The sequence below is a fragment of the Vulpes lagopus genome, chromosome 3, assembly GCF_018345385.1.
Source record: "Vulpes lagopus strain Blue_001 chromosome 3, ASM1834538v1, whole genome shotgun sequence".
Taxonomy (NCBI): Eukaryota; Metazoa; Chordata; class Mammalia; order Carnivora; family Canidae; genus Vulpes; species Vulpes lagopus.
In genome coordinates, this window is record NC_054826.1 from 84,739,724 (window position 1) to 84,763,545 (window position 23,822).

Genomic DNA, 23,822 nt, shown 5'->3' on the forward strand with positions numbered 1-23,822 from the left:
CACTATTGTTCTGGGCTCCCTTGCTTCCTTTGGGAGGGTCTGTCACCCAGGTGTCCCCCATGCAGTACCCAGGTGGTGCTGTGAAAGGACATGAGGGGCTCAGGGATGTAGCTCGGCCCCATGCTACCCGCCTCCTTGGAAGCTCTTGAGGAAGAAGATGACAGCCGGGGGCCACAGATAGAGGTTTTCGCTCCAGCCCCTTCCTTGCCTGGCACCTGGCTCCCAGGGAGCCCAGTTCCTGGCCTTCACCTGCTTCTGCCAGGTCTAAGATGAAGATGGACTCCGCAGTCTCTAGCATCACTCTCTACTCTTCCAGTCTTCAGGAGCACCTACATCCCCCATGACATGGGGGTGCACAGCACTAAACGTATCTGGGCTGCTCACAGACCCTCTCACTCTTAGGAGGGGGACATATCAGACTCTACTTCATGCCTCTTAAGAGTCAAATATTCTAAATTTTACCATTTATGTTTTTTTTAAGTCAGGAGCCTTAATGCATGGTGGTTGTTTTTTGTTTAAGATTTATTTATTTGAGAGAAAGAGAGAGTGCACATGCGCATGTGAGCTGAGGGTAGGGGCCAAGGGAGAGAGAGAATCTCAAGCAGACTCCATGCTGAGAGAGGAGCCTGAAGCAGCCAGGTCCCAAGACCCTGAGATCACAGCCTGGTTGAAACCAAGAGTCGGCACTCAACCCACTAAGCCACCCAAGTGCCCCACAGTGGTTGTTTCTTCAAATCCATGAGTAGATAAATGAAATAATGGAAGCCTTGCTGGGATTTACTAATCAGACCCCCAAACCTTTAATTCCTCAGGTAAGAAAATTCAGTTGCAAAATGGCCTAGCTAATAGGTAAGGAGATTCATTTTACTTTAGGACGACTGACTGATTCACAGCCTGCTTCTAAGACCCAACGTTCTCTGTTCCCTCAGAGAAGCCTTTTTAGATCAGTTGTGCCCTTATTACTTATTTTGTCTTTTTAGGTGTACAACCTAGGGATTTGACAATCGTATGCATTATGAAATGCTCACCACGATTAAATATAGCTGCCATTTGTCACCATATGTCAACTGTTATCACAATATTATTGACTATATTCCCTATGCTGTACTTTTCATCCCTGTGATACATCATTTCTCTTTTTTAAGGATTTTTATTTATTCGTGAGAGACACAGAGAGAGGCAGAGACATAGGCAGAGGGAGAAGCAGGCTCCCTGTGGGGAGCCGGATGCAGAACTCAATCCCAGGACCCTGGGATCACGACCTGAGCTGAAGGCAGATGCTCAACTACTGAGCCACCCAGGTGCCCCTCTTTTTTGGATTCTTAAATTGCATGTGTGTATGTTTGTGCATGTTTGTTAGGTAAGTTGGTCATTTGAGGCATCATCCTATGGAGTGACCTTTCTCTCTTCATCTCACCCGTGAACCGTAGCCTTAAAGACCAGCCACTAAGGCTCCATATGCTCCGGAGGGGATATTCTTGGGGTTTTAGCAGAGAAGAATATGAGCCAGAAAAGATGTGCAAGGCCATGCCTATGGGCAGAGGAGACCCCACTGCCCTACCCACAGGAGGGCTCAGAGCAGAGGGGGAGGGGTGGCGTAAAAGGAAGAGGGGGTGACCCACTGGCTGCCCTGTCCCCCTTGGGGAGTGGAGGGACTGCTGCACCTTACCCATCTGCATAGTGGGTGAGGGAGGGCTGAGGGAGTCACTACAGCCTCTGTAGGCCAGGAGGTCAGGGGAGGAGGCTGCAGACACCCATGAGGACCACAGGACCAACAATTCCAAGACCCACAGAAGGACACCCTGTAAAATGGAGCCGCCAAGCCCAGGCACCACCAGGGGGGATTGGAAGGCCAGCCTAAGACTGATGGGGCTGGGCTGGGGGCATCCTACACAGCAGGTCTCAAGCTGCAGAGTTTAGGCTGGGGTCTGGGGGAGAATCCTGAGGAAGGAGGGGGTAACAGGACTCCTGAATCTGACTTGATTTTGAATCCAGAGTGACTGAGAAATTGCTGCATCGAACTAGACCTCCGCTACAGTGAGTTGTGGACAATGCAGGGCTCAGAGATTGAAAATCAAAATGAGCTATGGGACACATAGGTTTTTTTTAGTACTTTTTTGTACATCTGTATAATTTGTACCTACGAGTTATGCTGTAACATGTATCCTAATTGGATACAAGTATATGTAAAATGAGTATGAGATAGCTTTTTACTTTTTTTTTTTTTTTTTGGAACAAAACTACAGACAAACTTACTCAAAAGTAGAGATCACAGAGTTATGAACTCCTGTATCAGTAAGGGTCTCAGCAAAAGATAGATGTGGTCACATTAGGATAATTTGATCAAAGTTTAAAGTTATGACTGGGGTATGGGGAACCAGACTGAGGGGATAGACCCAGACAATTGTTACCTCCCTGATGCCCAGAGAGACCAGAGGAGGAAGTGGTTCTGGAGACCCTTGCAGGGTGTGGGGAGGGGGACCGTGATCTCTGGTCAAGAGATAAAGCCAGCCCTGGTAGCAACTCAGGAGGGAGTGTGAGGTGGGGTAAAGATCTCCTCTCACTCTCTTCCTTCCCTCCTTTGCCTGCTAGGTAGCCAGGGGGCAAGGAGCCATAGATGCCGTCCACATGGTTTGGCCTCTTGGGGTTCAGATCAGGATGGGGAGAGTAGACGGACAAATGGAAAGTATACGGCTTAATCTCATATACCAACACCCAGTTGCAACAAGTGTATTAGGTTTCTTTTGTTGTTGTAACAAGTTACCAGACATTTTGTGACTGCAAACCCACCATGGAAAATCTCGCAGTTGAGCTCAGCATGCCTTAGGTGGGTCCTCTGCTGAGAGTTTCTCAGGGCTGCAAACAAGGGGTCTGTAGAGCTGCACCCTTTTCAGGACACTCTGGGAAGAACCCGCTTCCAGGCCAATTCAGGTTGTAGCAGGATCCAGGTCCTTGTGGTTGTAGGACTGAGGTCCCAGCTTGCTGACTGTCGGCCAGGAGTTGTTCTGAGCTTGTGGAGGTAACCCTGCTTCTTGGCTTATAACTGCCTTCCTCCATTTTGAAGACACTGATGGTCAGTCAAGTCCTTCCCAGTTTTCAGCCTCATCTTGTCTGCTTTGTGTTTTTGTTTTAGTTGACTCTTCTGCCTTCCTCTTCTGGCTGTAAGGGCCCACCTGCATTGTCCAGGATACGGTATCTCCCTGTTTTAAGCTGCTAACAACTTTAATTCTATCTGCAAAGTCCTTTCACAGAAATATGTAGACTAGAATCTTGGAATCTTTAGAATGTAGCCAACTACTACAGTGATCAGCATTTTGCCACTCTTCGGTCACAAACTTTTTTCTTTTTTTAATTACAGTGATTTAAGAAGCTGTAATTCACATGCCATACAATTCACTCATTTAAAGTGCACGCTTAACAGTTCTTGATATATTACCTTCCCAATTTTTTAAAAGTTGTGGTAAGATATATATGTAACATGAAATTTGCCATTTTAACCATTTTTGAGCATGCGATTCAATAGCATTGAGTACATTCACAATGCTGTGCGACCATCACCAGTATTTACATCCCAAACTCTTCATTACCCTAAATAAAACTTTGAAACCGTTAAGTGATAACTCTCTGTTGACGCTGCCGCCAGCCCTGGTGACATCTCATCTACTTTTGGCCTCTGTGAATTTGCCTAAGTGAGGAACCTCATATATTTGTTCCTTTGTGTCTGGCTTATTTTGCTTAGCATAATGACTTCAAATTTCATCCATGTTGTAAAGTGTTGGAACTTCTTTCCTTTTTACGGCTGAACATTCCATTATAGGAGAACAACACATTTTATTTATCCTTTCATCTGTCAATGGGTACTTGGGCTGTTTCTACTTTTGGTTATTGAGAAAATGTTGCTAGAACACTGGGAGCAGGTATCTGTTAGAGCCCCCACTTTCAATTCCTTTGGGTATATAGTTAGAAGTGGAATTGCTGGATATAATTTTATATTTAGGTGGTTTTTTTTAAGTGGGTTCCTTGCCCAATGCAAAGCCCAGTGTGGGGCTTGAACTCACAACCCTGAGATCAAGACCTGAGCTGAAATCAAGAGCTGAATGCTTAACTGACTGGGCCACCCGGGTGCCCCTATATTCAACTTTTTGAGGAGGAGCCATAAAAGTGTCTTCCGTGATGCTGTGACATTTTACATTCCATTGGCAATGCATAAGGATTCCCCTTTTCTAAATCCTCTTCAACACTTGTTATCTTCTGGGGTTTTTTGTTCTTGCTGTTTACTTGTTGTTTTTTTTTTTTAATAATCATCCTAATCGTTGTGAAGTGATATCTAATTGTAGCTTTGACTGGCAATGCCCTGATGATTAATGATGTCGAGCATCTTCTCATGCACTTATTGGCCATTTGTTTATTTCCTTTGAAAAAGTGTTTATTCAAATCCTTGGTCCATTTTTGACTCGGCCAGTTTTTTTAATTATCATTGTTGAGTTGTAGTTCTTTATATATTCTGGAAACCAACCTTTATTAAATATAGGATTTGCAAATACTTTCTCCTCTTCCATGGGTTGATTGTTTTTCCACTCTCTTGACTGGGTCGTTTGATGCACAAAAGTTTTTATCTTTGATGAAGACCAGTCTGTTTTTTTTTTTTTTCCTTTTGAGGTTTGTGCTTTTGGAGTCACATACAAGAAATCACTGCCAGATCTAATGCCATGAAGATTTTTCCATGTGCTGGCCCCCCAATAATTAAAAACAGCAGTCAGTAATCAGAACACACAAGCCAATTTTTGGAGGATAGGGTTGTTATTGCCCACGCTAACTCTGGCAAGCCACCCTAGGAACTTGACCTGCTGTCCCCACAGCCCCACAGTGGAGCTGCATGATAGGGAATGGTTGTCACGATTAAGTGAAAGCTGAAATTGGCCACAATTCAGCAGCCTCTTCATCAAGCTCTCTCTTGGGTGCAGCAAGTGTTCTAACTCCATCTCGAGCTCCAAAGTAGTTTATGCAGACAGCTCCTACCAAGTCAGTTTTTTCTTGCTTTGCTAGAGATGTATTCCTGGAGCATCCCACTGTATCACCTTCCCCTGCTTAGGTAACTAGGTGTTATGACCAGAATGAAACTCTGGAAGTTTTCAGTTGTCCCCTTAGCCAGTTCCATGGATGCTGTCATTTCCCAAATGGGCTCTTATGCACCACTTCCATTCTGTCCACCACAGCAGCTCTGAGCACCTCACTCCTGCAACTTCCGAGCCCCCTTTACTCTGCCCAAGTTAGAGCTCCGTCTCCATCCCACCAAGGGGCCAGTGTGGAACAGACCAGGGCTCTCAGGCCATGGCAGTGCCAGAACGTGTCTCTGTTTCTCCCAGAGGTGAGGGGGAAAAACACACCTCATTGTCACAACTGAGTTAGGAAACTCTGTTGCTGCAGTTGAAATACATTTTTCTGAAAAATGAAAACAATGTCCAAAAGGGTAGTTTGGGGTCTCTGATGGAATGATTTCTTAAGTCAACGAGCCCCTAAGTCTTTGGTGGGAAACCAACCGCCCCTCATAACCTTGGGGTATCCACAGGGTGTGCACAGTATTAAACTGCTATCTTCTCGTTGTGAATCAGCCCCCAACTATAAATTTCTCCATTCAAACAAGATAAAGGTTTTTTTTAACAAAAAAATTGTTTAATTTTCTGCACTGATATTTGTACAACTGTAAACTCAAGGAATCATCTGATACTTGTATAAACCTGGAGGAATAGTTAATAAGCACCTTCATTCAATGGTTTCCACAGTTTAAGAATTGACCATTTGAAAACTTGTACAATGAATCTAGTAAAATGAATAAAAGTTATAAAATTATATAAAATTATGACAAACATTTGTTATAGAGGGCTCGATATGGGATGATAAATATAAAAAAAAACTGAAACTAATTCAGGGGGCTGGGCTGGATAGAAGACCCATGTGTTCCCCAAATCTCGTGACTCTCAGGGATATATTTGCCTCTCAAAACAAGCTCCAATTATTCAAGGTAAAGGGTCTTTCCCAATCCAGGTGCCATTGGGATGCCAAAGCAGATGAGGCCAACGCAGGGCAGGGGTACAGGCTTAGGGGGATGAGCTCACTGAGGTTTGCAGTAAGGGGAAGCACGTCTTCCCCAAGGAGAAAAACAAGCAAATTCTTCTATGTCTTCAAGCCTAAGTGTTCTTTGGCAAAAGGGACCGTTTTTTCTTTGGGATTATTAAAGAGCTTTTCTCATTGCTGTTGTTAAATACCTTTTTATATCCTTTCCTCTTGATCGATCTCCTTGTGATAGTTTCTGCTGAGCCTTCTCTACTTCCTTACCCTAATCTTTACTGACTCCAACTCCTTATGCTCAGCTTTGAATCCAAGATTCCTATTGTTCTGCAACTCTGGGAAGCAGCTGGTAAAAGATAGCACTAGCTACTTTTCTGGCCAGGAGAGGTTTCTAAACAAACCGTGGACATGTAAACATGACAGGTGACAATGGTCCCTTTAAGTACACCAATGAGCAATCAAGGGTCTGGATCAATAGCATAAATACTTGATCTGGCCCTTGTAGATGAGAAGACAGCCAGCAAGGGCCATGAGTAGAGGGAGAAGCTAAGGAGACATGAGCTCATGTTGGCTGAGGGCAGGAGGTGAGGCCCTGGTACCAGCCCGCAGCTATGCCTAAAGCCAGGGAGGCTGGGCATTGGTGCCAGCAGTGGGGTCATGCTGCTCAAGAGACCAGATGCTGGCATCCAGGTGCTCTGAGCAAAGAGGAATAATTTGGTAACTGCTGGTGAACTTAAGGCACATCCAAAGAATCCTCATTCTCAAACATCTGACTCTATACCTTCAAATTCCTACCACTGGACTCTCCTTTGATGGAAGTCTTTATCTACCAAAGGCTACTGCTGAAATGCCAGTAACTTATCTGGGAGGGGCTGCCCATTATCGCCCACAGATATCCACACGGCCCTATGACAGGGCAGGTTTTGAACGAAAGGTGGGACAGGATGCAGGCGGTACAGAACTCAGGGGGGGCAGGAAGCTAGGAGTTGGGAGAGGGAATTCAGAGCACCAAAAGAAAAGGGGGGGGGACAGTTAACTCCCTCCTTCATTCACAGCCTTGCTTAGGTGGCCCTGGCTGGTGCGTCAGGGAGTTAACAGGATGGAGTTAACAGGAGTCAGAGTGAGGCTTATGAGCCGCTCACAGGGGGCTTATAAGGCTTTAATGCCACAGGGGAAGGGGCAGCTCATGTGTGGGGAGGCTCCACTCACCATGGGGATGCTAAGCTGGGGAAAGGTTCCAGAGCACTGGGATGGGCATAAAATCCTCACTCGGAGGTGGTGGGGTTCTGTCTGTTTGGGGGGAAGAGGCTTTCTCATTCTAGAAGCCCAGGGCATCTGTTTTGGGAAACAGGGGAACACCATTGGGGCTCAGGCTGGGTAGGATCTGGGCGTGGAGGCCAACAGGCCAGAGAGTTTTCAGTCTGGACCCTTTTAAGGAGGGTGCTGCCGAATACGTGCAGAGAGAATGAGGCACTCTTGTCTTCATTTCCGCTCGATGCAGTCAACTCCCAGAGTGTTGTCAGGGCAACGGCAGGTCCTGCTTCCAGGTGTGGCCAAGCAGAGGTGGGTACAGCCACCATTGTTCACTGAGCAATAGTTGTGACCTGAAAAAGGCAAAATCAGTTCAAGGGCCACAGAAGAGAGTAACCTACATATTAGCCCCAATTTTGATTTCCACACCAAGCATGTGGGTGCTCCAGGAAGAGGGAGTCCTCGTCATTTAAGGATTTACCAGATGGGCAAAACTCAATTCCTGAGTTGGGGACTGATTTACCATCAGAGCTGGGAGCTCTGGAGCTGGGATTTTCAAGCACAGAGTGCTCTCAGTCTAGCCTGTCCGCTCGGCTTTGCATCAGCCTGGAGATAGGTGGCAAGCCATGGAGCGCAAGTCTGGGGAGGGGTCTCAGAGAGGTGGCACAGCAGATTCTAGAGCCACACTGCCTAGCTTCCCCACGGCTGTGCCACTGTGAGCTGCGTGGCTTTGGGCGAGTGGCTTCGGTTCCCTTATTAATAAAATGGGACAAGAACGGTACCTACCTCGTGAGGTTGCTCTGAGGATTAGTGAACTCATGAGTACCCAGCACTGAGAAGGCTGGGTTAATACACATGGTCATGATTATTAGCAGCAGTGATTTTTTTTTTAAGATTTACTTATTTATTTATTTATTTATTTATTTATTTATTTATTTATTTATGATAGACACAGAGAGAGAGAGAGGCAGAGACACAGGAGGAGGAAGTAGCAGGCTCCATGCCGGGAGCCCAACGCGGGATTTGATCCCGAGACTCCAGGATCGCGCCCTGGGCCAAAGGCAGGCGCCAAACCGCTGAGCCACCCAGGGATCCCCAGCAGCAGTGATTATTAATATGGCTGTTAGGTCAAACGGATGGACTCTTGAAGCAGCAGAGATCGTAACATGGATGTTCCTATTTGGAACCTGAAGGCTGCAATCTAGACCCAGCCCAAGATTCAGTACTTTCCCTCACCCTGGTCCACCACCTCCACCTCATCCTCTCATGTTTTCAGTGTGGCTCATCTACTAAATAATGAAGACCCTTGAGGGAAGGGGCTGTGTCTCACCTGCCATATGCTCAGGGCTACGAGAGCCCAGGCAGGGAGCAGCCAGGGCCCCCCAGCCCCTGACTAGTAAGAGCACAGGTGGGTTACCTTGGGGACACTGAGACAGGGCCGTGGTGACACCATACAGCCGGGTCTGCTTGTGGGGGTGGAAGGCATCCGTCTCTTTGGAAATAGCAAGATCTACAGCAACCACGGAATTCCTGTGGAACACCAAAGGGCAGAAGATAAAAGACACATCTGATGGCTCCAACTTTCTGCCTACAAGGTGGCCTTTTCTGTGGTTTTGGGGCCACGAAGAGACACGCTGGCCTTACTGCCTAGCCATCCCCACCCCCTCCTCCTGGGGAGGGACAAGCCTGCATCTCTCTGCCTTCTTAGAAAGGACAAAGATTAGCAAGCTCTCCCCTCAACTCTAAATTCCAAACTGGGAAATTGGCTTTCCATCCAGATGCCCTGGGCCCCGGTTGCTTGCTTGGCTTGACGCCCCATGTTTGCAGGAAGGGGTGGTTCAGCAGGGGCTTTGGGAATATTGCAGTTTAAGAAGTGTAATGCAATAGGGGCCTGGGGTGGGCATGGAGCCTACCAACCAAGGGACCCCAGGCCAGCTCTCGGCGAAAGAACAGACATTCTCCCAAGTCCAAGTATACATACTTGAAGCTGCCCAGCCAGGAGCATCAGATGATAAACAGCACCTCCTACCCCCCAGGTGCCCTCTGCCCTCACTCTTCTTCCCCCTCCTCTCCTGACAACCAGAAGGCCGAGGCAGACAGCAGGTGTCTCTGGGCACTGGAAGGTCAGGTCAAGAGGCCACATGGGGAGGGCTTGGCCTCCCAGAGACAGGGCAGCAGGGCAGGCTCCCCAGCCCCCACTGACGTACGTCTTCCAGTCCGTGTAGTACAGATTCTTCCCATAGCTTGTAACAGCAAAAGGGTACTGGAGCCCTTCAAGAACCCTGCGTCGGCCAGACTGCTCAGGCTTCAGACACTCTACCCGATTGGTGCCTGTGTGAAGCGAAAACAAGTGGTTTATTGTGCAACCAAGAAACGGCCCCTTTATGACAAAACCAGTAACGAGGGCCGGGGTGAGAGTAGTCGGTGTTACAATGACAGATCCTGGAGAACACATGAGACCTGCTCTTGAACAGCAGAAAGCTTTTGCCCTGCCCTGCTCCTCTCACTAGTCAACACCCCCCCCTCCATTGGGGGATCCATACCTGATTCCGATGCGGGCTGGGGCAGGGGGGCCTCTCCTTGTTCTGCCCATTCCCAGAGCAGCTTGGGGATTAAGTAGGAATGATGACATCTTCCAGCTCTCACTCAAGTCCCTACTGCCTGAAGCCTCCCAGCCCCTCCCTCCCTGCACTCCAAGCCCTTAACCATCGTTAACATGCCCCATGGTTGCAACTGCACATGGCCCCACATCAGCGCCCAGACTAGGGCTAACTTAAGCCTTGCATTGTCCTTTAGTTGTGCAAGATTTATTCCTGTGCTCCCTGGATGCAAGATGCAGTCCCTGCACCCCCGTGGCACCTGACGGTGTTGGGAAAAGGGTAGGTACTCAGGAGACACTTAACGGATGACTGACTATACTCCCCCACTAAGCATCCCGCCCACATCCCTCGATACCCCAGGGTAGGGGCTCTCATCAGGATTGTACACCTTTATTTTCCTTGGCTCCAGGTCCTGCCTGGGAACCCTGAGGACAGCTGTAAGCCACAGAAATGTAAGTCACGAATTGTATAAAAGATAGATAATAATATAATGAGGACTGGCTCTATGGGTCAGCAAACTTTTTCTTCAAGGGCCAGATGGTAATTAATTTAAGTTTTGGGGGCCGAGAGGCAAAATTGAGGACATAATGGATGCATTTACATAACTTCTGAAAATGTACCATTTAAAATGTAAAAATCATTTGCAGCACCTAGATATAAGCAAAACAGGTGGCTGGTTGGCACTGACCCATGGGCTAGAGGTTGCTGATGCCCAACTTAGCCAGCTGAGAACTTGCCCTGGATAGTGAGCATCAAGCCTAGAGAAACAATACATTTCAGAGAAAAGATGGACCGCTATTTTTGTGCAGGAGAGTAAGACAGCTATCTCATGCCCCCTTCCCTGTAACAGATACCAGCCCAGAGTGGGTAAGAATAATTGTTTAACTTAAAAAAAAAAAAAAAGCACTGTTCCAACCCCAGGGATCAGGCCTGGGGCTCTTCATCACCTGCATCCACCCAGCAGAGCTGAGATGAGTAGGCATCAAATGTCAGCCCATTGGGCAAGCCCAGGTCATCCTGCACAAGAATCCTTCGGTTGGTGCCATCCATGTAGGAAGTTTCAATTTTGGGGCTATCTCTGTTCCAGTCTGTCCAATAAAGGTTCCTGGAGGAGGAAAAGGAATGGAAAGAGGAAGAGAAATAACAAAGATGGATGAGAAGAAGTTTATTAAAACAACTTTAAAAGAACCTATGATGGGGCACCCAGGTGACTTAGTGGGTTAGGTATCTGGCATCAGCTCAGGTCATGATCCCAGGGTCCTAGGATCGAGCCCCTTGAGCAGGAAGTCTGCTTCTCCCTCCCCCCACCATAGCCCCCACTCATGCTCTCTCTCGCTCTCACTACCTCAACTAAATAAATAAAATCTTAAAAAAAAAAAAAAACACCTACGATGAAGACATTGTCAGACATTCAAATGCAGGATGGCTAATGGGTCTGGAGGTGATGAGACACCGTTTCCTTTGCAAAGGTACTTAGATTTGGTTCTTCAATTGAACGTGGTTACTGTTACTAATGAATTTACTTCCCTTAAACATAACTGACATATTGTATCTTGCTAAAGACAAATTGTGTCTTGTTCCAAAAGACAGCACAAAACAGAACACCACAGCAGAGACAAACACATGGGAATTCCTGTATGCTATTCCCACACATGGGGGACACAGCAGACCCAGGGGTTCAGGGTGGTGGTCAAGTGGCCACAGAACTAGGGATGTGGCCTCACAGGGAACGGATCAAAGTGTAAAGGTGCCAAGGGCCTGGTGTGGATTTAGAGCGTATTGTAGGGAAAAAGAAAGCACTGATATGAAGACAAAATCCTGGAAAGGGGTCTCCGAGGTAGCCGTGTTGTGTTGGCCTGAGGCCCAGGAGTATGTTTATGCTACTCTGATACCGTTCTGGGGGTGGAAAGAGCACAGGTGTTAATCCACATTCAACTCAAATGGAAATAACCAGTTTCTGAGCTGTCAACTTACAGAGTCTCTTCTTAAAAGATTTAAAAGTGGAGCATGGGATCAAGTCCATGATCATGGGAAATTGCAATCCTGTTCATCCTGTAACGCATCCATTTCAGGAGAGCGATGCTGGAGTTAGAGCCTAATATTTGAGGATATCCGAAAGAACAGTTGCAAATGGAATGGACACACACACACAGAGAGATTTATACAAAGATACCCTCTCACGGAATCCGTGACGATGCCTCTGGGATTCACCAAATCAGTCTCAAACAGCACCCGGCGCTGGGTGCCATCCAGCTTTGCAACTTCTATTCGATCCAAGTGAGAATCAGTCCAGAAAATGTTGCGGCCAAGATGGTCAAGGGCAATGCCTTCTGGACTTCCAAGATCTAGAACCAAACACAGAACATTTCTGGGTTTTGTAAGCAGGTATGATGAAGTTTTTCTGATTGCTCAGTGTTATTTCTCTTGGGTGCAATCCTTGCACTTTGGGAAAACAAATGGGTATGTGAAATGCCTGTTGCTTATAAGCTAAGCAACACTCAAAGCGACAAATTAAAAAAATGTCACTCATTCATTCAGCAGACACCTACCTTGTGTGCCCCACTGGGAACCAAGCCCACGACAACACCTAAGCTGTGTCCCCGGCTTCCAGGAGCTTGCAAGCAACCACAATTGAGACTGAGTTCTGTTTTTATGGGAACATGGAGGAGGATGCTGGCCTTGGCCTGGGGAGACCCAGGAAGGATTTCCTGGGGTGGGGTGGTGTCACCTCGTGTAGCTGGCTCCCAGAAGACCAGGAAGAGTTTGTCAGGCGAAGATCCTGGATAAGAGTTAGCCAGCTAGTGGGCCCAGCACAAAACTATAAAGGAAGATTGGACCCAACTTGAAGTGAACTATATATCATTTTGCATGGCTGGTGTCCATGAGGATGGGAGGGCTGCCAGAGGTGTAGGATGCTCATGTTAAGGAGCTTAGAGCTTATTCCACAAGCAAAGGGGAGGCATATGAAGATCTTAAGAGGGGAATAGCACAAAACAGATTTGCCTTATTCATTAGTTATTGGAGGGAAAGGGTCATCTCAGAGAAGTAACAGCAAGAAATCATAGCTGTTGTTATTTCTATAGAAGTTTTAGGAGTACAAAGAAGGGGATATCAGTGATCACAAGTAACACTCCCAGAAGTCTTCTGGGTTATAAGTAACTGATTTTCAAGCCAGGGGTTGCCACAGGGTAAGCTGACAGCAATACGAACCTTCGGTGCCACTTAACCTAACCACAAGTTCAAGACTGCAATGATTCCCCGACTACAAATGAAAGCAAATTAAACATTAGGACTGTAGCTATCAGGGTTCTGCTGGTGTCACTTAGGGTTCTTTCTCCTCTACTGACTAGAGAATTGAAGATCACTTAGTATGGTTGCAGTGTAAGCAGGAAGGGGAAGAGGCCAAGGATGGGATCCAAGGTTTGAGGAAATCATCCCCACACTGTGTTTCTTCATCAATGTGTAAGCAACTCAGACCCTCAGCTCTTGTATCAGCCTTCACTGGACTCCTAATATGACTGACTGCAGATGCTGGGAATACCAAAGCCCCACCCTCCCGGAAAGGACCCCTGCCAGAGGAAGTTTATTAAGAATTAGAAACAGCCCTAGAACAAGGTTTTTATTATTCAAACTAGCAGTAGAGATTTGTGAAGTATTAAAACATTTCCCACATCCCTAGGGGAGAAAGGACAGCAAGCCTGACCTCCAGAGACCTCTTCTGTCTTTCTGACAAAACCAGAATAAACCATTCTGGGGTATATTTCCTCTGCCAGTGACACAAGCCATTCAAACACACAGATAGAAAAGTAGAGGGAAAGGCGGCTCAGTGGCACTGCCTGACAAGATGCCCAGGGCCCTCAGAAACTCCGTGTCGTTCTGTCTCCTTACAAACAGCTCTAATCCTGACTTAGAACCCATGAGCAACCAAATCTTCTCCTCCATCCAGGAAAATGCTTCCTTTTGAACTCTCATGCCAAAGAAAGGTCTGTGCAGTTACTGTGCAGTCAGGGAAAGAAGGGAAGATAGCAAGGCAGTATATTCCATACTGCTTATGTCAAGAGGAAACAAATTATGACACTTATTAAAGATATTTGGCTAGGGGTTTCACTCAAGGAAAGAGAGACAACCTTACTATTTGGATCACATGAAATAAAGAAGAGCTCCCCACTTCCACCTTCACTCACAAGGGAGGCACCAACTTGTTTCATGACAAAAACTGAAGGGGAAGTCTCTTTCTCTCTTTTGAAATAAAAGAAAATTTATGCCCAGTGATCTTCCTTCTACAAAGATCACATTCTAGTTTAATTCTGTGTTTTCACAGTGGACTTTTGCCTGGAATGTTTCTTGCTGAGCTTAAAGCTTTCTTGGATGATTATCAGTTCCAGAAGCAACAGGAAATAGCAGTGATGACCTCCTCCCCTCTTCCACTGGGTTTTAAAGTCAAAGCATAGATAACAGCAACATTTTTAACAGAGAGAGAGAGGACACCCAGAAAAAGGCATTTTCAAAATTCTGTTCATTAAACCAAACTATGAGAACTAGCAGACATTAAATAGCACCCTGGCTTCCAGAAAATGATGCAGCAGCCTATGTCAAAAGCTAGATGTATTTAATTCAACCTCAGCTTGATTCCTATTGCATCATCTTTTGTGAAGGAACCAAGGAAGGAAGAAAAATAAAAAAAAACTGTATGACCAATACAGGCACAGGGACCCTTCCAGAATACCAACTGCTAAAAACATTAAATTAGAAATTGGAAAAGCAACATTCAGCCTCAAGGAAAAAGAAATACCAAGTGAGGCTCAAATGTTTTGAAGATGTATCTTTGATTTGAGTGTTTTGCAAAGGAAGCAAAATGATTTTACATGAGAACCATCATTGTCAAGACAATGTCTTTTCATTGAAAATATCTGCAAGTCAGCTGAGGAGTTACTGACTTAGTGACATGTAATATTTGACTTTTTCAGTAAAGGGGAATTTATATAAGTCCTTGGATTTTGGTTGTAATGGCCTTCAATCTTGATAAAACATATCTATGTAAAATAGTTATGACTTGTTGAATGGAGACATAACAATAACACACAAGTCCTTGACTTAAATCGACCTCTGTAAATTAAGAAATTGAGGTTAAATGTTGAGGGGTCAGCTGTGCCAAAGTGTTATGCACTTCATTATCAGTAACATAACTAAAAATTGAGGAATGTTTATGAAACTTCATCCTGCTTTACTGTACTCCTCTGGCACAGGCAATCTGAGCAACTCAGGGAGGGTAAGGTAGAAAAGACCTCCTTCCACCATTATGTTACAGGCTGAAGTGACAACTTTTGACCTGAAAACCATCTTGGGAATAAACAATTATCAGGGATTATATTTGCCAATATATTTGTAATTCTCCCAACTTCATGATGCATCTGCCTAATGGAGCATACCATGGGGCAGACATTCTGAGAATCAATTCTAGGCTCGACAGATAGAGGAGAAATATATATCCTAAGTGGAGGGTTGAGTTTGGCCCTTATTGTTCATTAAAACTTGCTAGATAAGTGTTAAGAGAAAGGCGTGGGCACTTACCCTATTTTAATCTTATTCTTCTTAGGCTAGCAACAAATCTCAGCTAAAGTGTTTGTGATTTAATGAAGAGTTCGTGGATGACTTTTCAGAGAAAGCTGGAAAGGGTGGTGTTGAGGCTGAGAACCCAGGTCCACTCAAATAATGATATCCTGTATGCAACCACACACTCCACCCCTCTGCTCTCCCCCAAGAGCCACTTGGGCTGCAGGAAGCCAAGTCGAGAAGGAAGAATTCTTGCCCACCTTGTCGAATGATGGTGGTTGGCTCTCCGCCATGCATACTGGCTCTCCCAATGGAAGGCTCACTGATGTCAGTCCAGTAAACCATCTTGTCCACACAGTCAAAGGCCAGTCCAATGATGACTTTATCCTGGAAGTGCAGACAGCTGTAAGAGTGGCCCACCCACTAGCAACTGAGTGACCAATGATGGTAGGACTCTTTCATGTGATTACAGGCATCTGGACTTTTTTAATGAAGTGTTTTTAGTCCATTTAAAAATGTTTATTACTGAGTTGTAGGAGTTCTTTATGCAGTTCAGATAAAAATCTTTTGTTGTATACATATGTATGCGTGTGTGTGTTTCTACTCATGTAGCTTTTTTCTCACTTTTTTTGTTTGTTTTTATTTTTAAAATTTTCTTAATGGTATTTTTGAAAAGCAAAAGTTTAAAATATTTATTAAGTTCAATTTATTATTGTTTCTCTTATGACTAATACTTTTTTTTTAAGATTTTATTTATTCATGGGAGACACACAGAGACAGACACACACAGAGACACAGGCAGAGGGAGAGGCAGGCTCCATGCAGGGAGCCCAACGTGGGACTTGATCCCGGGTCTCTAGGACCACACCCTGGGCTGAAGGTGGTGCTAAGCCACTGAGCCACCTGGGCTGCCCGACTAATACTTTTTGTATATTATCTAAGAAATCTTTACCTATCTAAAGATCATTTTAAAAGAGACACGAATAGGGCACCTTAGTGGCTCAGTCAGTTAAGAGTCTGTCTGCCTTTAGCTGAAGTCATGATCTCAGGGTCCTGGAACCAAGCCCCAAGTCAAGCCCCAGGTCAGGCTCCCTGCTCAGCAGGGAATGTGCTTCCCTCTCTGCCGCTCCTCCTGCTTGTGCACGCATGTGCTCTCTCTCGCTCTCTCTCTTTCTCATGCAGGCACAGGCACACACACGCACTCTCTCAGATAAATAAAATCTTAAAAAAAAAAAAAAGAAATAATGGAAAGAGGTAAAACCACTCTAAGACAATTAGATTGTTTATGTAGAAAATCCTGGGGAATCTATAAAACTATTATAACTACCAATTGAACCCAGCAAGGTTGCAGGGTACAAGGTCAATATAAAATTGTATTTCTATGCACTAGCAAAAACTAAAAATTTTAAAACAGTAATTCTTATATTTGCCCCCCCCAAAAAAGTATTTAAGAACAAATATTTTTAAATGTGCAAGATTCTACACTGAATATTATAAAACATTGCAGAATAAAATTAAAGAAGAGCCAAATAAACAGAGATGAATTAGTTTAATGGATCCTAAGATTTAATATTGATATCAATTTTTCCTAAATAGGCTTAAAAGAGACACAAATAGGGCACCTATTGTGCACATTTTGATATCAAAATCTCAGCAGGCTTTTTTTCCCCTTTGGTGGAAACTTACAAGCTTACTCTAAAATGTCTGGGTGGCTCAGTGGTTGAGTGTCTGTCTTTGGCTCGGGTCATGATCCTGGGGTCCTGAGATCGAGTCCCACATCAGGCTCCCCACAGGGAGCCTGCTTCTTCTCTCTCTGCCTGTGTCTCTGCCTCTCTCTGTGTCTCTCATGCATAAATAAATAGAATCTTAAAAACAAATAAAGTAAAATAAAATGTCTGTGGAAATGCCAAGTAAATATATAAAGAACTCCTACAACTCAGTAACAACAAACAAGCCAATGACAAAATGAGCAAAGGACGTGAGTAGACATTTTTCCAAAGATACACAAGCGGTCCATAAATGCATGAGAAGATGGAAATATCGTTCGTTAGAGAAACAAAAATTAAAACCACAATAAGACACTACTTCACAAGTATTAGGATGGCTACCGTTAAGACCAAAAAATAATAAATGTTGAGAAGTTGGAATCTTTGTACTGTGCTCGTATGTCTGTAAAATGGTGCAGCTACTGAGGAGAATGCTATGGCAGTTTCTCAAAACATAAAAAATAAATCTATAGAATTGCCATATGATTCAGAAATTCCAGGCCTGGTTTATATTCCAAAAAAGTGAAAACAGATATGTGTACACCCATGTTCACAGCAGTGTCATTCGTAATAGCCAACGGATGGAAGCAACCCAAGTGTCCATCGATGGATGAATGCATAAACAAAATGTGGTAAATCTATGCAACAAAATATTATTCAGCTTAAGAAGGAAGGAAATTCTGATACCTGCTACAACATGGATGAACTCTGAGGATATTTTGCTAAGCAAGCAGGTTACAAAAGGATACCACAGAATTCCAAAGGCATGGGGTATCTAGAGGAGTCAAATCCATAGAAACAGAAAGTAGACTAGTAGTTGCCAAGGGCTGGGGAAGGAGAGAGTTATTATTTAATGAGTACAGAGTTTCTGTTTGGTTGATGAGTGGCTGGTGGTGATGGTTACACTGTCACTGTGAAGTGGTTAAAATGGTAAAAACATACACAAAAAAATCAATTAAAAGAACACAATGAATATTAATCCTGGTGTCAGCACCCTCCCCTCCACCTATTCCACCTCAATTTTTTGCTTTTCCTAGTGTCACCTGACATTCAGGCTCTCCCTTGATCTTGGGCAACAATGACTGTCACAGGAAGCTCAAGCCTCTCCCACTACCTGAGCGTGTGCACTGGAGGACACAATGAAAGAATGATGATGATTGTCCCTGCAAGGATTTATGTTTCACTGAGGCAGCAGAAGAACCCAAAGATCACTTACTCATTCAGAAAACAGTTTTTGAGTGCCAAGCCCTGTTTTGGCTCTAGGAATCCAACTGTAAAACAAATGCCTCCATGAAAGAGATGGACAGTTTCTGGTCTCGCGTGCTTACATTCTTAGGGGGGACATATATATCAGATACAGAGCATATATGTTGATATACAATGTACTAAGCAGTGTGGAGTGCTATGGTAAAGACCAAGCATGACAGGGAGACAGAGCAGTGCAGACAGGGTGGCCAGGACAGGCCTCCCAGAGAGGTGACATGCCAACAGAAATCTGAACAAGGTGAGGCAGGAACTGCACAAGTGTCTGGGAGGGACAGGACTCCTGGTGGAGGCACAGCAAGTGCAAAGGCCCTGAGATGGGGATGTGTGTGGTGTGTTGAGGACCAGCCACAGGACCAGACAGCTGAAGCTGCTGAGTGGGAGGACGATGACAGGGAATGGGGTGGGAAAAGTAGCTGGAAGCCATGGGAAGAACTGGATTTTATTCTGGGTGAAGGGAGAACCCATCAGAGGGTTTTGTACAGGGGAAGAACATGAATCCAAGAAGCTTTGAAAGCCTTCTTCACTCCTTCTGGGACCTGAGGGCCCCCTCTGCTCTTGCAACCCCTGTCTGCTCTTGCAATCCTGCCCCCAGGTCTCAGGTCTGGTTTCTTTCTGAGCAGGGGTCAGGATTGCAGATGAAAGTTAATGGCGGGATCCCTGGGTGGCGCAGCGGTTTGGCGCCTGCCTTTGGCCCAGGGCGCGATCCTGGAGACCCGGGATCGAATCCCACATCAGGCTCCCGGTGCATGGAGCCTGCTTCTCCCTCTGCCTGTGTCTCTGCCTCTCTCTCTCTCTCTCTCTGTGACTATCATAAATAAAAACAAAAAAAAAACAAAAAAAAAACCAGAAAGTTAATGGCTTTTCAGAAGTGTCCAACCTCTAACAGACAAAAATCCCCAACTCACAAAGTGCATCTTTGATGCTTTGAAAAGCTTTAAGATGAAGCTTTTTATTGCCTTGGGGCAGATATGAGGATCTTTAGTTGATGATCTGCCAACTGTGAGCTCCTTTATTAATTTAGCAGGAATGGCGAGGTGGGACCTGGGAGACACACACGGACCAGATACTCAAGTTGTGTGGTGCCCCTAACCAAGGGGTCAGATCGCACAGTGGTCTCTGAAAGGCCTCCCTGATTCTGCTCCCATCCCCTCAGGGAGCTCCAGAGGCAGCTCGAGAATATAGTGGCCCCATCTAGAGATGCACACCTGGGGTCACACAGAACCCAGAGGCTCCTAAGTCCCAAGGCTCAAGCTCCAGAGCTGGATCTAACTACACCCTGCTTGATTTTCCAGGTCACTGGAGCGGAAGTTGTCACCAACTGCAATTAGCCAGCACTCACCGGAGCATGAAGCAATGTCTTGGCTTCTGTCTTCTGCATGATGCTCCCTTCCAGGGGGAGGTGCTCTATCTTCCCAGTCTGAGCAAAGAGTAAATGGGTCCCAGGTGGCAGGGGAATCACAGCAGTAGGAACTGAGGGTCCATGATGAATCGGGGGAGCTACTGTACTTAGACCTGTGTGGCAGGAGAGGTCATTGAGCAAGGCCTATGGGCAGCAGGAATGTATGTGGTGAGGCACGCATGTGGGTGCACGTACACACACACACACGAATGCCACCTTCACGGCACCACAGACTGCACAGCCACATAATGCCCATGTTGCATCTAAAAGCACAAGGAGCAGAAAGCCCACAAAGAGCATTTGTGAAGAAGATAAGGCAGGGCATGAGTTGAACATGAAAGGTCACATGAAAAAAACAAAACAAAAAAAAAAACAAAAAAACCCAAGGCCTTAGCCTTCTTCTTAATAGAAACAGAAATAATGTAACCATTCATGCCCTGCTGCAGGCACTGGCTGCCACAGTGAACCAAAACGACAGCCAGAGCAGTCCCCGAAGCCCCTGCCCCTGCTCACACTCCACTGGAAGATGCTGAGCTTCCCAATGTCGACCTGCCCTACACACCCCATCCTGCCTGGTGGGCAAGTCTTGGACCCAACTCAAAGGGCAGGAACGCACCCCTCCCGGGCTTTCTGGATCAGGGGCTAATGCTCCCCCACGTTCGGCTTCACCTCCTAAGTGCTGAATCCCAATGCCTGACATGACTCCCTGGCTCCCCTTGACAAAAACATGCCCTGAGAAGGGACAGGCAGCCTGTGCCGCAGGGTGAGGAGCCCGGAATGCTGAGTCCTGGCTCTTCCTGGGCTGTGTCTCCTGCTCTCTGAAGACAGAGCTGGACCTGGTCCTCACTGGGACCACTTCCACCTCTTTCTCCTGCCTGTCTTGCCCAATATACCCAGTCAGTGATGTAGACTGGTCTGGCTGATTTCTTTACTATCTCTGGAATCCATCCCTCTCTCCTAACTCACTGCCAGCAGGCCAGGTAGCTCCCTCCCTTAATGCCAGGCACTGGGACAGCCCCCACCTCCCCTGCCGAGCCTCTCACCCCATCTCAGCTTCTACCGATCAGCTAGCAGTATTTCTAAAACCCAAACCTGGGCAGCCCCAGTGGCTCAGCGGTTTAGCGCCACCTTCAGCCTGGGGTGTGATCCTGGAGACCCGGGATAGAGTCCCACGTGGGGCTCCCTGCATGGAGCCTGCTTCTCCCTCTGCCTGTGCCTCTCATGAATAAACAAATAATAATCTTAAAACCCAAACCTAGTGGGACCAATGTCTACTCAAGACCTTCCCCAGGCTCCTGGCTTCCCTCGGTTTCAACCCCAGGCCCCTCAGCTGGGCATCCAAAGCCCTCACCTTGGCTCCCCTCCTCTCTCCAACCTCTCAGCCTGCATCGGCTGCCTGGAATTGGCCTTCTAGCCGCAGCCTCTCTGGGGCTGCTACCTTGGCCCCTGCTTGATAACTTGGTTCACACCATATTGCTCTGGAACACCTTCCCAACTAGCCCCCCATGCCCACCTAAGCCTCCGGGTTTCCCGGGCTCCTCCTCTCTCACAGAGCTTCTCTCCTGCCCTACACCTGCTCACCTGGCCCCTGAGGTTCCTCAGGATCTGAAGCTCAGTTAATGCTGGCTGGATGAATTAATGACCACTTCCTACTCACTTAGCAGCCTTTTAGCAGCTTCAAGAAGCTATCTGGTAGAGGATCAATCCTTGATCATTAGCTCAATTGTGAATGGAGATTCAAGGACTGATTGTATTTGGTTTTGGTCACTTGTTGACAATTACCCATTTTCCACATTTGAGACAGAAGCAGGATTTTAGAGCTGGAAGCCATGCTACAGATTGCTTTGCTCCTCCTTTGGGTGGAGGCTGAGTAAACAGAGGCTGAGGCATCATGGGTCCCAAGCTGCATAGCCTGGCCAGCCCCCCACAGGCCCCGGCACCTCCCAGGGGAGGCCTTCGGTTGGTCTCTTCCATGCCTGATACATCCCATGCAGACGTTGGAAGGCCAGGCCACCATGGTAGGGAGTGTACTCCGGGGGGCCCTCAGCCCCCACACCCTCTGCTACCACAGCAGTACAGCTGCAGCCAGCCCCGCTGGCATTTGTGCAGAACAGGTACGCCCAGAAAAGGAAGAGAAGAGGTATGGGGGGGGAGGGCAGAGTGATGGAGGGAGGAGGATGCATGATGAGAAAGACAGAAGAGGGGTGCAGAGGGCAGAGAGGGAGGTAGGGAATGGGGTCCAGGCCAGTGGAGCAGTACAGGATTTAGGGCAGACACAAAGTGCCACCTGTGTCCTGGGCAAGGCCCCCCGATGCTCATGGGCACTGCAACTCTGGTCCCTGAGGCCTCTCTCAGACCCAAGCCCCAAGCTGCGCTGCCCTCCAACTTACAGGGGGGCGTCATCCCAGGCCTGGTCCTGGTGCCCTCCAGCTCCCGGCCGTCGCGATCCACACACCAGCAGTGGCCAGTGCTGCCGTGGCACTGGGTGGGCGTGTAGTGCCCGTGCTCGTCACACTCGGGAACAAACAGGCCCGGCATCACGGGCTGCTGTGGGTCCGTCAGCCCTGCTGCCCGGAGGATGTGTTCTCTCTCCAGCTGACATCGGGTTTTCTCCATTTCTACGACAGAGACAAGGACAAGGGAGGTGGTCAGCCGGGTCACCGGCCAGCATCCAATGGCCATGGCTGCTGGAGACTGCGCTTGACTCTAACCCGTGAAAGCTGCTGGTTTATGGCTGGGTTCTATTTTGTTCATTTTCTAAACTTTAAAATGTCATATTATTGAATGAATTTAACAGTCAAGAAGACTATATTTACATCTTTTCTTTCTGAAGCGGTTTTTTTTCAGTTTGTAAAAATTAAGACAAAACCAACAGAACATAAAATTAGTTATTTCAAAGTGAGCAATTCAGTGGTATTTAGTATAGTCTCAATGTTATGCAACCACCTCCTCTTTGAATTTGGATCCACTGCCTTCAGCTCCAAAGGAACCTTATACTTAGAAGCTGGTGCTCTCCACTTCCAGCCCCTGGCAGCTGGTGACCTGCACTGTCTCCCATGGATGGTCTATCCTGGACATTTCTAATAAATGTAACACATACGTGTCATGCATGTGACATGTGACCTGGCTGCTCTCACTCAGCAGAAGGTTTCTGGGGTTCATTCATGGTGTAGGATCCATCAATGTATCATTCCTTTTTTGGCTGAATAGTATCCCCCTGGATGGCTATTCCACATTTTGTTTACCCATTAATCAGTTGATGGGCATCACCAAAATTTGTTTTAAGAAACACGGTTTCTCTGAAATTTGTCCTTTTTATCATCTCAAGCTTCTTGATTATACACATGGAGTCGAGGTCAAAGATTTGGGAAACCAACACCCCAGGGCACATTTCCTAGCATTTGTGTTTCCTTTTTTTTTTTTTTTTTTTTTTTAGATTTTATTTATTGATTCATGAGAGAGAAAAAGAGAGAGACAGAGACATAGACAGAGGGGGAAGTAGGCTCCCTGTCAGGAGTCTGATGCAGGACTTGATTCCAGGACCCCAGGATCATGACCTGAGCCAAAGGCAGATACTCAACCACTGAGTCACCCCCGGTGCCCCTTGTGTTTCCTTTTAATGATGAGCTGTGTTTGGCATGAAACATGGCCTCTTAACCATGCAACTCAGATCCCTAGGCAAGGAAATACTTCTCTGTTGGTGGGGAATTGCTGACAGGAAGGTGTGGCCTGGAATCAACGATTCCCCAGTACACAGAGCTGTAGCTGGTTCTGCCCTGCTGGGGTGCAGCCACCACAAGGGCAAGACCAGCACCGCCCTCACCCCTGCAGTATCCACTACACAGAGCAATGCTCAGACACCAGCAAGGGACACTGATTGCTGAGAGCTACACTTTGGCCAAACCAAACCAGGACAAC

General features: G+C 46.6%; 1 protein-coding gene across 1 annotated transcript in view; it reads right to left on the reverse strand.

Moving 5' to 3' along the window:
- Positions 1 to 5,651: 5,651 nt before the first annotated feature.
- The window catches only part of NID1 (nidogen 1), an 83,210-nt gene continuing 65,039 nt past the window's right edge, over positions 5,652 to 23,822 (reverse strand). Inside the window, exons 13-20 of the mRNA XM_041746919.1 lie at positions 22,295 to 22,522; positions 19,845 to 20,017; positions 15,734 to 15,860; positions 12,094 to 12,265; positions 10,868 to 11,025; positions 9,528 to 9,651; positions 8,738 to 8,850; positions 5,652 to 7,673 (exon numbers count right to left, since the gene is read on the reverse strand). Coding sequence (XP_041602853.1) covers positions 7,552 to 7,673; positions 8,738 to 8,850; positions 9,528 to 9,651; positions 10,868 to 11,025; positions 12,094 to 12,265; positions 15,734 to 15,860; positions 19,845 to 20,017; positions 22,295 to 22,522 — 1,217 coding nt within the window. The 3' untranslated portion in view covers positions 5,652 to 7,551. The remainder of the gene's footprint in view (positions 7,674 to 8,737; positions 8,851 to 9,527; positions 9,652 to 10,867; positions 11,026 to 12,093; positions 12,266 to 15,733; positions 15,861 to 19,844; positions 20,018 to 22,294; positions 22,523 to 23,822) is intronic.